The following is a 15,890-nucleotide window of genomic DNA, read 5'->3' as shown; positions in this document are numbered from 1 at the left end:
AAGATGCTGATGATGTAAGAGTAAGTAAAACCTTAAGGCTCAAGATCACACTTGGAAGTATAATTGTAAATGCCTGATGTTTTTAGACGTGGAGTCTCACTGTCACCCAGGCTGGAGTGTAATGATGCGATCACAGCTCATCGCAGCCTTGAACTCCTGGGCTCAGGTGATCCTCCCACCTCAGCCTCCCAAGTAGCTGGTACTGTAGGTGTGAGCCACTGTACCCAGCTTTTTTTTTTTTTTTTAAATTTATGGCTGGCATGGTGGCTAATCCCAGCACTTTGGGAGGTCGAGGCAGGAGGATCCCTTGAGCCCAGGAGTTCAAGATCACCCTTGAACAAGGGCAACAAGGTAAGACTTTGTATAGAATAGTTTAAAAATTAGCTGGGTGTGGTGGCGCACGTCTGTAGTCCCAGCTACTTGGGAGGCTTAGGTGAGAGGGTCACTTGAGCCCAGAAAGCGAGCTGTGATTGTGCCACTGCACTCCAGCCTGGGTGACAGAGTGAGACCCCTTCTCTGGGTGACAAAGCAAGCCCCTGTCCCCCCCCCCCAAAAAAAAAACTCCCCAGCATTAACAGGAGTTTGGAAGAAGCTGATTCCAGTCTAATGGATAACCGAGGGGTTCAAGGCTTCAGGTAGTAACTGCAGATGTGGTAGAAATAACAAGAGAACTTGAATTAGAAGTGAATCCTAACTGAAGATGTGGCTGCACTGCTGCAACCGCATGATAAAACTTGAACAGGTGAGGAGTGGAGTGAGGAGTTACTCCTTATGGATGAGCAGAGAAAGTGGTTTATTGAGATGGAATCTCCTCCCAGTGAAGAGGCTGCGAACCTCACTGAAATGACCACATAGGATGTTTTTAGAAGAGTACACAAACTTAGTTGACAAAGCAGCAGCCAGTTTTGAGGGGATTAACTCCAATTTTGAAAGAAGTTCTACTGTGAGTAAAATTCTATCAAACAGCATTGCATGCAACATAGAGAAATCTTTTGTGAAAGGAAGAGTCAATGCTGCAAACTTCATTGTCTTATTTTAAGAAGTTGCCACAGCCGCCCCAACTTTCTGCAACCACCACCCTGATCAGTCAGCAGCCATCAACATTGAGACAAGATCCTCTACCAGCAAAACGATTATCACTCACTGAAGGCTCAGATTTGTAGGCAATAAAGTATTTTAAAATTAAGGCATGTTCCTTAAGACATAATGCTATTGCATACTGAATAGACTACACTATCGTGTAAACATAACTTTTACATGCACTGAGAAACCAAAAAGTTCACAACTTGCTTTACTGCAGTGGCCAGAAACAAAGCCCTCAATATCTCCGAGGTACGCCTGAATTCAGCTGTCCCAGCACTATTCATTGAGGATGCTACACGTTCCCCTATTGAGATATCTTGGCAAGTTTGTCACAGATCAATTGACCAGAAATGTAAGGGCTTATTTCTTGGGATTTAAATTCTATTCTATTGACCAATATGCTATCCTTATGCTAGAACCACACCGTCTTGATTACTGTAGCTTCATAATTAGTTTTAAAATCAGGATGTTTTAGTCCTCCAACTTTGACCCTCTTCAAGACTGTTTGGCTACTTTGGAGGTCCCTTGGATTTCCATATGTCTTTAAAGATTAGATTGTAAATTTCTGCAATAAACAAAAAGTCAGCTGGGATTCTGATAGAGACTGCATTGAATCTGTAGATCAATTTAGGGAATATTGCCATCTTAATATTATCCTCCAATCCAAGAACATGAATTCCTTGCTTTCTTGGGAGAAAGTCTTAGTCTTTCACCATTAAGTATAATATCAACTGTAGGTTCAGATTGAGGAAGTTCTCGGTTTTTTGTTTTTGAATGGAGAGTAAGTTTTGTCAATGATCCTATGCTTTTGTCCTTTATTTTACTGATACAATGCATCACATTAATTGGATAAATCCCACTTTGTCATGGTGCAAAATCCTTTTTTATATGTTGCTGAATCCTATTTTGCTAGTATGTTTTTGAGGATTTTTGGATCTATATTTAAGTGATTGGTATGTAGTTTTCTTTGAGATATCTTTGTCTGGTTTTGATATCAGGGTAATACTGACCTCATAGGATGAGTTAAAAAGTGTTCCTTCTTCTACTTTTTGAAGTTTGTGAGGAATTGGTATCAACTTAAATACTTGATAGCATTCACCAGTGAAGCCATCAGGGCCTATGCTTTTCATTTTGTAGTTTTTTCCATTACTAATTCAATCTTTTTATTGCTGTACATCTATTCAGATTTTCTTTTCTTCTTGAGTCAGGTTTGGTAGTGTCTTTCTAGGAATCTATCCATGTCATCTACATTGTCTAATTCATTGGCATACAATTGTCCATAGCATTCCATAGTAATCCTTTTTATTCTATAAAGGTTGGTAGTAATGTCTCCCTTTCATTCCTGATTTTAGTAATTTAAGCAGTTTTTTATGTTCAGACTACTTAAAGGCTCATCAATTTTGCTGATCTTTCCAAAGAATCAGTCTTTGATTCTCTATTGTTTTTTGTTTGTTTGTTTTGTTTAGTTTGTTTGTTTGAGACAGTCTCCCTCTCTCGCCAGGCTGGAGTGCAGTGGCGCGATCTCGGCTCACTGCAACCTCTGCCTCCCGGGTTCAAGCAATTCTCCTGCCTTAGCTTCCTGAGTAGCTGGGACTACAGGCGTGCACCACCACACCCAGCTAATTTTGCTATTTTTAGTAGAGACGGGGTTTCACCATGTTGGCCAGGCTGGTCTCCAGCTCCTGACCTCGTGATCTGCCCACCTCGGTCTCCCAAAGTGTTGGGATTATAGGCGTGAGCCACCACGCCTGGCCCTATACTGTTTTTCTATTCTCTATTTCATGATTTTCTGCTCTAGTTCTAATTACTTACTTCTTTCTGCTTGCTTTGGGTTTGGTTTACCATTTTCCAGTGTCTTAAGTTGAAAAGAAGATTTAAGATCTTTTTTCAGTTTTTGAGATGGAGTCTTCCTCTGTCACCCAGGATGGAGTGCAGTGGTGTGATATCTCGGCCTCCCGGGTTCACACCATTCTCCTGCCTCAGCCTCCCGAGTAGCTGGGACTACAGGTGCCTGTCACCACACCTGGTTTTTTTTTTTTTTTTTTGTATTTTTAGTAGAGATGGGGTTTCACCGTGTTAGCCAGGATGGTCTCGATCTCCTGACCTCGTGATCTGCCTGCCTCGGCCTCCCAAAGTGCTGGGAGCCACTGTGCGTGGCCCCAAAATCTTTTAAAATGTGTTTATAAATTTAAGTATTGCTTTCACTGCATCCCATGTTTTCGTATATTGTCTTTTCATTTATTTCAAAGTATTTTCAAACTTCCCTGGTTTCACTTCAATTGGATAATATATTTGGTATGATTTCAATCCTTTTGAGCTTATTATGGCTTGTTTTATAGCATCGCATATGATCTGTCCTAGAGAATATTCCATGTACACCCGGGAGAAATGTATATTCTGGTATTGTTTTACTTGTCTATCAGGTTCAGTTGGTGTTTCCTATTCACATCGATTAATGCCTAGCTGTTCTATTGAGAGAAAGGTACTGAAATTTCCATTTATTATTGCTGAATTGTCAATTTCTCCCTTCCATTCTGTCAGCTTTTGCTTCCTGTAGTTTGGGGCTTTGTTGTTTGTTGTTGCTTATCATTAGAAGATATCCTTCTTTATCTCTAGGAACATTTTGTTTCCTAGTCTATTTTGCCTGACATTAGTATAGCTCCAATTTTTATAGTTCCTGTTTGCATGACATCTTCTTCCATCCTTGTACTCTCCGCCTATGTGTAACCTTTACACCTAAAGTGCATCTCCTATAAATATCATAGAGCTGAATCTTAAAAATTGATTCACATACCAAAGTTGTACCAAATATACTTGTTTTATAACTGAATCAAATCTCCAAAATCATTAAATATTTTTTGGACCCACATCAACAAACCTGCTATTTCTGTTTTATGGGAATCTATTGAACTTTGTAGCAAAAGTATTTGTTTCTAAGCACTCACGAATTCTTGCGTTGACTCTAGAATATGAACATCAAATTCAAAGCAGTAATGCATAATTTAAAAAACTCTAAATTTTATTTTTTTGAGACAGGGTCTCCCTGTATTGCCCAGGCTGGTCTTAAACTCCCAACCTCGAGCAGTCCTTCTATCTTGACCTTCCCGAGTGCTGGGATTACAGATGTGAGCCACCATGCTTGGCAGCTACTCTAAGTAAATGCATCAACAGTGTTTGCTTCAAATTTTACTTATAGTTTTTGCAACTTATAAAATGTTAAATTACAATTAAAATTTTAAATGTCAGAAAATGCATCAAATTCATATTCTTGATTTGCATTATAAAGTTTCAATTTCAACATAAATTCTTGTACCTGTCTGTGAACATCACAAATAAGCTTTTCCTTTCCTTGGAGCTTCACCTTTAGTTCATTCATTGTCAGTGTGATATTGGTGAGAAAATCTGCACCATAGACTGACGTATTTTGCTTTAGATTATTGCATACATGATAGCATTCCTTTTGTTGCAAAAGAATCTTAAATTGGAATCAAGAGAACAATGAATCACTAAAACTCCTTCACAATTCAGCAAATAATAATTAGCAAAGACATGATCTTTAAACTTATTTATTATTATTATATTTTTTGAGATAAAGTCTCACTCTTGTCGCCCAGGCTGGAGTGCAGTGGCATGATCCCGGCTCACCGCAACCTCCGCCTCCCGGATTCAAGCAATTCTCCTGCCTCCGTCTCCCGAGCAGCTGAGATTACAGGTGCCTGCCAGCATGCCCGGCTAATTTTGTATTTTTAGTAGAGACGGGGTTTCACCAGGTTGGCCAGGCTGGTCTTGAACTGCTGACCTCAGGAGATCCACTCACCTCAGCCTCCCAAAGTGCTGGGATTACAGGCGTGAGCCACCACTGATTTTAAATTTAATAATTTCTATGTATATATATTTGTGTGTATATATGTGTGCACATGTATATATCTCTGTGTGTGTGTGTATATATAAATATTTGAGACGGAGTCTCCCTCTGTTGCCAGTCTGGAGGGCACTGGCGTGGTATCGGCTCACTGCAAGCTCTGCCTCTTAGGTTCACGTGATTCTCCTGCCTCGGCCTCCCGAGTAGCTGGGATTACAGGCACACACCACCATGCCTGGCTAATTTTTGTATTTTTAGTAGAGATGGGGTTTCACCATGTTGGGCAGGATGGTCTCGATCTCCTGGCCTCATGAGCTGCCTGCCTCGGCCTCCCAAAGTGCTGGGATTACAGGCGTGAGCCACCACACCTGGCCTCATGTATATTTTTTAAACTAGAAAAATATGAACATACATCTCACTTTAACTACTAATTAGGATTTACATAGGCACAGTAACTGTCTGCATATAACATTTAGATAAATACACTATAATGTTACTTTGGTTAGTAGTAAAATACTGTTAGAATGAAGTCAATTCTTTGATACCATCTGGCAATGTGTTTATGTGGCATACAAACAAGCAATGCAACGGTTCTCTATCTTAAACAATGCAACAATTAAAAGATAAATGTGATCCTATAAACATGTGATCCTATAAAAATCATTTTGCTTAACAAAAAGGACTATTTTTCAGTACCAGTCACAACAGCCATATTTCAAATGCCCAGAAGCCACGCATGGCTAGAGGCCACCACGCTGAACAACGCACATGAGAGGAGTTTGGCAGAGCTGAGGATTCTTGGATCCCTCCCTCCCTTCACTGGCTGTGTGCTGCTCTGCCTACACATCTTCCAATGCTGGGTCTTACCAGCAACCTCGGAAAGGCAGTCTTTTTACATTTAAACTATTTTCAGGAATACAAAAAGTCAAAGGGAAACAGGCTAAAAGAATTAATTTAGCATCAAATGCTACCTTTCATCATTTTCTGGAATTACTAAGCTGTTTAGTAGCGGCACCATGGATTTCTCTTGCAGACTAAAATATGAATAAATGATAATGGGGAATGAAGTAAAATCCAGCTTGAGAAACAAGATTCTTCAACTAAATACTTTTGTCAGATGGGTAAAGGAAAAATGGGGGCCTTGGTGGCAGACATAGATTTTGAGTCAGGGTTTACATAATGACAACAATGCCTGGACAAAACTCATTTATCCGTCTTTTCACCCACATGTGAGGCAGGAATTGAGATTATTACTTCCCTTTCCTAAATATTTCAAAATTTCCTTTCCTTTCTAGGCTTACTGCTCTGCAAGCCCGCCTCGGCTTAGCTGTCAACTGGACCACACCAGAAACCAGCTAACTAGTCTGACACCACGTATCCGTCTCCCCTTTTAACGCACCCTGCACAACACCACTGGGCCTGTTTCTTCCTCCACACCTATCGCATCTGCAGCACCCAGTGCAATAGATTTATGGTCAACGAACAACTAGAAGGATGATGCCTGTAAATCTTTATTTCCAAACTAAGCACAGAGTCTGACAATTGCAAATCTCTCCATTTTAAGTAAGCTTAGGCAACTTACTACCAGGTAACTCTGTAAGCCCGGAAGCTTTGATTCACTGTGCTGGTAAGCTGGAAGGTATCCAGCAATTAAAGCTCTTGAAGCTGGCTTCAGGTCAGGCTTGACAAAGCCAGCCAAGTTTCCTGTAACAGACCCAAACTCCTTTAACAGTTTTTGGGGAGGTTAGAGTGATCTCAAGTTTGTGATTCAAAGAAAATGAGAAAACTGACATCTCCTCGTTCATTTGATTAAAAATGTTAAATGTGCTAAAACTGCAGAAACTGGTTTTCATGCTACTTTGCAATCCAGCTGTCCTCCCAACCCCTAGCTAGACTAGCTGGTTAGACTCATTTATGTAACAATCTATTTAAAATATTATTCAGGGGAAATCTACTTACAAAAACATTTCTCAAATTCTCATAAAATTCTAGTAGAAAATTATCTTCTACAAGTTTCTTCTAATACATAACCACTCATTATGTTAAAATTATCTTTATAATACCTGTAAAAGCTTATTTTAAAATCAATTTGAATATCTAAATAATAGTTTAAAAAGGGAATAAAACTCTCAGTATGTAACATTGTTATCTAAAACCTAAAAACTTTATTCTAAATATATTTCAGTTCATGTTTCTTTAGGTACTTGTTCCTTTAAAGAACATTAACTGGAATTTATCAAGTAACATGGCACACACTTCATTAACTTGTTTTTTTTAAGACAGGGTCTTGCTCTGTCACCCATGGGGTGCAGTGGTGCCATCCGGGCTCACTGCAACCTTAGCCTCCCAGGCTCAAGCAATCCTCCTGTCTCAGCTTCCCGAGTGGCTGGAACAATAGGCACGCACCACCATGCCCGGCCAATTTTTATGTTTTTTGTAGAGGTGGGGTTTTACCATATTGCCCAGGCTGGTCTTGAACCTCTGGGCTCAAGTGATCTGCCCACCTCGGCCTCTGAAAGTGCTGGGATTATAGGCATGAGCTACTGCACCCAACCTATTAACATTTTTATACTTATTTTTTGACAATTATATGGAGGAACCAAAACTCACCATAGTGGTAAAATTGCATAGTCATGCACCATGCATAATGACATTTTGGTCAAAGACTGACCACATATATGAGGATGGCCCATAAGATATAACAGAGCTGCCTATTCAGATTTTTTTTTGAGAGTCTCACTTTGTCACTGAGGCGGAGTATAGTGCCACAATCTCCTCACTGAAACCTCCACCTCCTGGGCTCAAGCAATTCTCCCACCTCAGCCTCTTAAGCAGCTGTGACCACAGGCACATGCCACCATGCCCAGCTAATTTTTCTGTTTTATAGAGATGGGGTTTCACCATGTTGCCCAGTCTGGTCTTGAACTCCTGGCCTCCAGTGATCCGCCCACCGCAGCCTCCCAAAATGAGATTACAGGCATGATCCACTGCACCCAGCCTCAGACATACCATTTTTTTGACTTTGTCGCCCAGGCTGGAGTGCAGTGGTTTGATCTCAGCTCACTGCAAGTTCTGCCTCCTGGGTTCACGCCATTCTCCTGCGTCAGTCTCCTGAGTAGCTGGGACTACAGGCGCCCGCCACCATGCCTAACTTTTTTAAAATTTTTATTATTTTTTAGTAGAGACGGGGTTTCACCAAGTTAGCCAGGATGGTCTTGGCCTCCCAAAGTGCTGGGATCACAGGCGTGAGCCGCCGCGCCCAGTCTACTCTGTCTTTTCCATGTTTCCCGGCCTACTCTGTCTTTACCATTGTCTTACAACTGCTTACAATGTTCACTACAGGACCATGCGGTACAGGTTTCCAGCCTAGGAGCAACAGGCTAAGCCACAAAGCCAAGATATGTAACAGGCTACACCATTTAGGTTTGTGTAAACACAATCTGATGTTCACACAATGGCAAAATCACCTAAGGATGCATTTCTCAGAATATATCCCCCTAATGTGCATCACTGTATTAAGGATTAAGTAGAACATGCCTACTTTAAAAATTGGAGATCAAAGCAAATATTCATTTTATCTAAACTGTCCAGATTTTGAATTTTTCCCACATGTACATAAAAATTTACATTTGCTATAGAAGTTTCTAAAAGCAAAGGAACTCATGTTTTCTCAATTGTAAGCTGACATCTGAAGACTTACGAAGTCACACGTTTTTAAAGTTTACATAGACAACAAAATAGAGGCAACAAGTAAAACATTTAATGAATTATTATAACCCCAACACAACGTTTGCTACTGTATTTAAAAGCATTTATTTAAAATATGTCAACCTCCTTCCAAAAGACGGAAGACACATGAGCCCATTTCTTATATCATGAGGTATAAGGTAACAACAACGAAAATCCTAAATGCAAAAGGACCATCAGTTGCCTAAATATAAAATTGAACTTTGGCAAAGATATAAGTGTTATACAGAATAACAGCCAATAAAGAAATACATTAGTTTACACCATTTCCCCATATCATGGCCCTGTCCCCCTGCATTCTTCCCTTTGGAAGGGTGAGTTACAACCCTGTCCCAGATGATTCAGAATTTTAAATACGTGGTCTGCTGATTAACCTCTATTTTTCCTCAAACCTCAGTACTACAGCTATACAAATTACACTTCTAAAATATTTGAAACAGATATTGAATTTATTGGTTGGCTATGAGTAGGAAAATACATCGGTAAAGAAAAAAGACCCTGTATATAAATATAATACTAGCTAGTTACAATTTGACCAAGAAGGTTCCACTGAAAAGAACAGTACAAGCCCTTGTTACCGCCAGTCCATATGGTATATTCAGTTTCCCACCACCCTCATCAAAGAGCTGCCTGGGCGAATGGGACATTCTTTGAGCTTATAGTGCAGATAATGTGCTGGGTTTTGTTACATGAATGGTAAACAAGAGTTAGTCCAGTGCATTACACAATATAATGTACTGTGAATAAAGACTAGATACTTTATTTTAGACACTACTTCAACATACCAGTCACTAAAATTTATGTAACCAAAAAGAAGAGCAAAGTGAACATCTTAAAATACTGTTTATGAATGGTGAAGAACATCTGCTAAAGGAGTTCTTGGAATTATCTGCAACATTTGTACTGGATATTCTGATAGCTTTATTAAAAAAACAATGCTGTAATTGTTTTGCCTAGCTTGGTTTTAGTCCTTATACATGACCCCAAAACCTTAGAAGTCAGTATGGAAACTAGTTCCATACATTTAAATAGTACAAAGTGAAACTCTAAAACTTGAATGTTATTATTGAGAACCTGAATCTCAAAAGAGCTTTGAAATTTTAATTTAAACATTTAGAAGTGCATTCCATCCAATTTAATAATGTCCCTAAGTTTGAAAGTGCTAATAACCCCAAGTAAGTTTTCCTGGTTGTCACTAAATCATATTAAAAAAACACACACACAAAAAAAACCCCCACATTTTTGGAGATGTTCTCTGCCTATCTTTGGGACTATTAAAGTTGCACTCAACAATTCATTTCTACAACTTTAGCTTAAATTATGCCATAAATTAATTTAAATTCTCAAAGTATAAATAATTACCATTAATATGGTGAAGCTGTACTTCAAGAGATTTGCAACAAGGACTTGAGTGCCTCCAAACTTCTGATCTTTAAAACAGAAAACATGTCCTAAATTTTTTGTAAAACATTTCTAAAATGGATTTATCCAGCAAAAACACTGAAATTACATTATGGCAACACATTAAATATATTTGTTACAGAATTTTTGAAAAAAAATCTACACCATGAAAACATACTAGTTTTTATTGCATTTTAGGGAGTATAGATTATTGAAAATTATTTAGGACACGGAAAATGCCTAAAACATGAAACCTTTCTTAACAAAAGCATCATTGTCTATTTTGGTGTGACTGTTTATTCCCTACAGACCCCAAATATTTCTTCCTCTTTTGAAGGTTACAGTTGTAAATCTACACTCTTGGTTCAATTTATCACTGTCCAAATAAGGTGGAGAAGCTGTTCAAACTGATCCACAGAATGCAGTATGCCTGGAAGAGGCAAAACAAGTATTTTCAAGACATAACAGGCCATTATATCTTAATATGCTGCCCCAAATTCAAATATATTGTAGACAGTAACAAATACAGATGAATACATTTTGTGTAAAGCTCAAACCTTTAGCATCTAACAAGGGCACTCTAGTTCCAGCATCTATGAAAAGATGACGTCCTCCGTTAACAAACACAAAATGAGTAAGTGCTCCTCCTCTCCCGCTTCCGTAAAGCTCTCTGGACCTGTGATTACATAATGCAGATCGTAGGAAAAGCTGCTTCCTCAGCCTCATTAGTCCAACCAGCTCCAGCTCACCTTCACTGGAAATTGTCATGATGCACATCACCAACACAGTTTCAGGAAAAATGAGTAAACATACCTTTTATTCACACTCTACAAAAAACCAATAACAAAACCCCATACAAAGTTATGCACTGGTTCTACATCAATACGAGCTTTCCAATGTTCTGATTATAAACTGGATGTGTTTGGTGTCAGCACAACTTAAACAAAAAGCAAAAAACAAAACCAAAACATCACAATGAAATCCTAGAAAAAACAAAAAACAAAAAACCCTCAAAGGAAAAAAACAGGTCCAAGACAAAGATTCAACATCAAAACCTTTTGGAGAATTTTCTAAAAGGAAAAAAAAAAAATCAATCATTTCCCAAACAACTCATTCTCTATATAAAAATTGTTAGTAACAGTCAATATTTTTTTTTCCTAATGCTCACATGGCGTCCTTTTGCTCCCCTGCCTGCAGTTGAAACAAAAGCAGTTTGACCAAACTCCTTCGGAATTCATTTGACTTTTGAGAGAAGAATTAATAAATGAGAACAGACCATGTACACGTTCACTTTGCAAAGTTAAAGCTGGTTTTCATCTCTATTCTACTAATGGCACTACGGGCAAAATAGAGCGTGTGATGTAACTTTTATCTTGGTTGACACACTAAAATGACTTAGTCATTTAAAAAATGATCTGAAGAATTGTCTTAGGGACCTGTTTTGAAAATACATCTAATTCATACTGCTTTATAAATGCAAAATTACTTCTTCTTAAAAAAGGATTAAAAAAAAATAACAAAAAGACTAAGGAATACACGGACAACAAAAAGAATTCACATGATAGTAGTATTCCGGGTGACAAGCAGCACACTGCAATGACACCGAGAAGCAGTGCTTGGATCTGGTGAGCAAAGATCCAGGGACTCACCCTATAACATGTTCCAAAATGTGATATTCAATGCTTCACAATGGGAAAAAGCCACAGCTCATACAAAAGCATTTTCATAAAATTCTCACAAATGTTAAACAGTATTTTAAAAATATAAAAGAGGATGCACAGATTTTCTCTGCATGCACAGGCAGTGCTTGGTGAGAACAAATTTAGGCAGGCACAGTGGAGATTGGACAGGAAGTGTCTCAAAAAAGAGTTAAGAAGCTGTACCTAAGCAGCTGTAGTTTTTTAACTTAAAAAAGTTAGATTTAAAAATATCAGAATGTACATATATCAACCATTACATTCAGTCCATAAATGTCTATAGATCATCACTGTTCAGCTTATCTGTCCTGGTAGATAGTTTTCATAAAAATTCATGAATAAGTTGCCTCTGGTCTGAAAACATCCTAAGGTTTAAGCAGATTTGTATGTAAAGAACCATGTTCTCAATTTAAAAATAAAGTAGTACAAAAGGGCTAACAAAACCCTAAGAGTGCAAACCACGAGCAGAGAAAGTCTGTTGCAGCTTCTTTTACAAGCTGGCCTTTGTAACACATGAAACAGGTTCTTTTTCTTTAAAAAAAATTTAGCCTTAGTTTACAATACAATCATTTCCAAATGATTTTTTTTTTAGTACAAAATTTCATAAATCAGGTCTTCTGTGGATCATATACAATCATAAAGGCTAAATTCAGATTCTATATTTTACAAACAAGTCTGAAAAAGGAGGGAGTAAAGTATGGAAGAATGGTCTCTGGATGTTACTACTGGCCTCAAAAAAGTAGTGCTACAGATTTCTGTGCAAAGAGAATATGCTGTTCAAACATTTTCCTATTTCAAGGCATGAAAATATTATATTGGATAGAAGAAATAGGAAAATTTCTTATAACAAATTAAAGATAGGTGCAAACACACCAATCCCTGTCTAGCAGTATAAAGCATATTGGGCTCAGAATTTGTCTGTTGTTAGCACCTGGCTTTCATACTATATCCTTATCAAATAATCAGATTGCAAATCCAAATCATTCTTAAGCAAACAAAAATCCTCAGTGGCCATACCTCACTCCCCTATGTTCAGATTTTCACAAGTTTACAAGTGAATCAAGGCTGTCCTCTGAAGGTGCTTGACTACCTCCTGCCAGGAAGGTGGATGCCGTTGACTTGGGGCAGGAAAGGCAGTAAGAGCTCCAGTTGTGCAAAAAGTGAGAAGTGGTCAGAGGGAATGAGGGGGTGCGGGCAGCCACTGATGTTATTCTCAACCAGCCAGTGGTGGTCCAGAGGGCCCAGGATGCCTAAGGTGTTCAGCTGAGGTTTAGAATAGAAAATGTAGTCGATTATACCCTGAAAAACAACAGAAAAAAAGATAAGCACCACATAAGACAACCCTAAAATCCTGAGTGCTTTCAAGACACGTCTTTACTGTCATGTTTGGTGAACAGAACAAAACAAGTGAAACTTACTAGCTTATAGGATGAGGTGTGTACTACATATACCAAATGGTCCCCTTGCAAAATGTCAAATCGAGCAGAATGAAGCATTCTTCTTATCTGGAACTTTAATAAGACCTAAAAGACCCTTCAGGATGCAGCCTCTGCTTCTCTTTCCTAGACTAATTTGTGCCACTTTCCCTGCTGCCGCACTAGCCTTTGGAGTTAGAAAGGGGTGAGGATGGGAGGGGAACCTATAGGTACCAAGTTCTTTCCTGCCCCAGGACACACACACACCCCGGACATGTGCTCCACCCAGCTCTTTCCTGCCCCAGGACAGACACACACACACTCTCTCTCTCTCTCCCCCGCCACCATTCTGCCTGGAACACTTTCTTCTACTTGTTATGAGGTCAATTCCTTCTTAATCTTTCAATGTCAAGTTCAACTGCTTTCCAAAGACCTTCCTGAATCCTGCTCCTACCTACTTAGCCACCCTACCTCCCACCACTGATTCACTTCCCTTGCTAATGGCCATCTCAAGGTGTAATTATCTATTCATCTGTGTGGTTGAGACTTGTCTCTCATCACACCTCAGTTCCACGAGAGCAGGACTGTCTCTACCTGACCCCCTTTTCTCTCAGCAGCACCCCGCCATGGCATCTAATAAACTGTTCCCATCTGATGGTTCTGCTCCTCTCCTCGACATGCTCTTGGCCAAATGTCCTGAAGGACAGTCAAGTATCTTCTTCCTGCCTCTGTATCAGCAACAGAAAGAGAAAGAAAACCCTAAGCTTTCCCACCCTCTGGTTATACCCATGCCTTCTCTTCAATGTCTCCTGAAGAATCTGAAAGGAAGGGGCACTTGAGGATCAACAGGGGTTTACTTTCTGTGCTCTAAGGTGCAAGAGCTCCTGAGATACTGTCTAAACTCTTATTTACACTCTGACAATCTAATCTAAATGACTACTTTTCCAGCAGCTTAGAAACAGAAAGCTGGGAGTTGAGAAAGCAGAAATGCAACAAGTAGTTTAAAAGGCAGCTGAGTCAGATGCGGTAGCTCCCGTCTATAATCCCAGCACTTTGGGAGGCTAAGGCAGGAGGACTGCTTGAGGCCAGGGGTTCAAGATCAGGCTGGGCAATATAGCAAGACCCCGTCTTTACAAAAAATTACCCCAAAAAATGATTTGGGTATGGTGGCGCACACCTGTAGTCCTAGTTAGTGGGGAAGCTGAGGCAAGAGGGTTGCCTGAGCCCAGGAGTTCGAGGCTGCAGTGTGTTATAATCACATTACTGTACTTCAGCCTAGGCAACAGAGTGAGACATCTCTTTTTAGAAGAAGGACAGCTGAACACAAGAAAGTGACAGCCCTAAACAATCGCTAATGTTAAAAGTGATGATAGGCCGGGCGCAGTGGCTCAAGCCTGTAATCCCAGCACTTTGGGAGGCCGAGACGGGCGGATCACAAGGTCAGGAGATCGAGACCATCCTGGCTAACACGGTGAAACCCCGTCTCTACTAAAAATACAAAAAACTAGCCGGGCGAGGTGGCGGCGCCTGTAGTCCCAGCTACTCGGGAGGCTGAGGCAGGAGAATGGCGTGAACCCGGGAGGCGGAGCTTGCAGTGAGCTGAGACCCGGCCACTGCACCCCAGCCTGGGCGACAGAGCGAGACTCCGTCTCAAAAAAAAAAAAAAAAAAAAAAAAAAAAAAAGTGATGATAGTCTGACCAGGGGCGATGGCTCACGCCTGTAATCCCAGCACTTTGGGAGACTAAGATGGGTGGATCGCATGAGGCCAGGAGTTCGAGACCAGCCTGGCCAACATGGTGAAACTCCGTCTCTACTAAAAATACAAAAATTAGCCAGGTGTGGTGGCAGGCGCCTGTAATCTCAGCTACTTGGGAGGCTGAGGTATAATAATCACTTGAACCTGGGTGGAGGTTGCACTGAGCTGAGATCGTGCCACTGCACTCCAGCCTGGGCAACAGGGTAAGATTCTCTGGGGGGTAAAAAAAGATGTATCTTAGAAACACTTATAAATGGCTAACATAAACCACATTTTGGCATGCAAGAGTTTAGTTTCAATTAAAATGTTAAGAGACGGAACGTCTTACCCCAAATGTCACCCAAATTAGTTACTATGGTGCTGTATATCTAGCTATTAGTAAGGAGAATATAAGAAACATAATTGCGGCCGGGCGCGGTGGCTCACGCCTGTAATCCCAGCACTTTGGGCGGTCGAGACGGGCGGATCACGAGGTCAGGAGATCGAGACCATCCTGGCTAACACGGTGAAATCCCGTCTCTACTAAAAAATACAAAAAAGTAGCCGGGCGAGGTGGCAGGCGCCCGTAGTTCCAGCTACTCGGGAGGCTGAGGCAGGAGAATGGCGTGAACCCGGGAGGCGGAGCTTGCAGTAAGCCGAGATCCGGCCACTGCACTCCAGCCTGGGCGACAGAGCAAGACTCCGTCTCAAAAAAACCAAAAACATAATTGTCCCCAAAAGGTGAAAAAGTCAACTCAGGAATTTTACAGATTATTTCATCTGACTTCTTATCCTGAAAAATATTAGAATAAATATCTACAAAGTAAGGATATAACAGCAATCACGTGGACTTCTAAAGAAGGTAATAAAAGAATATTACTGGCTGAGCACAGTGGTTCACGCCTGTAATCCCGGCACGCTGGGAGGCTGACGTGCAAGAATCATTTCA

At 40.2% G+C, this 15,890-nt stretch overlaps 1 protein-coding gene across 7 annotated transcripts in view; it reads right to left on the bottom strand.

The window, feature by feature from the left end:
- Positions 1-8,734: 8,734 nt before the first annotated feature.
- The window catches only part of CNOT6 (CCR4-NOT transcription complex subunit 6), an 86,527-nt gene continuing 79,371 nt past the window's right edge, over positions 8,735-15,890 (bottom strand). For 6 of the 7 annotated variants that reach the window (XM_078004315.1, XM_078004318.1, XM_078004317.1 and 3 more), the window contains one exon: positions 8,735-13,089. In XM_078004315.1, the coding sequence (XP_077860441.1) occupies positions 12,877-13,089 (213 nt within the window). In that variant the 3' untranslated portion in view covers positions 8,735-12,876. 7 annotated transcript variants of the gene reach the window in all.

This window comes from Macaca mulatta, chromosome 6, assembly GCF_049350105.2.
Source record: "Macaca mulatta isolate MMU2019108-1 chromosome 6, T2T-MMU8v2.0, whole genome shotgun sequence".
Classification (NCBI taxonomy): Eukaryota; Metazoa; Chordata; class Mammalia; order Primates; family Cercopithecidae; genus Macaca; species Macaca mulatta.
The sequence above is the reverse complement of the archived record's forward strand: the minus strand, read 5'-3'. Positions and strand labels throughout refer to the sequence as shown.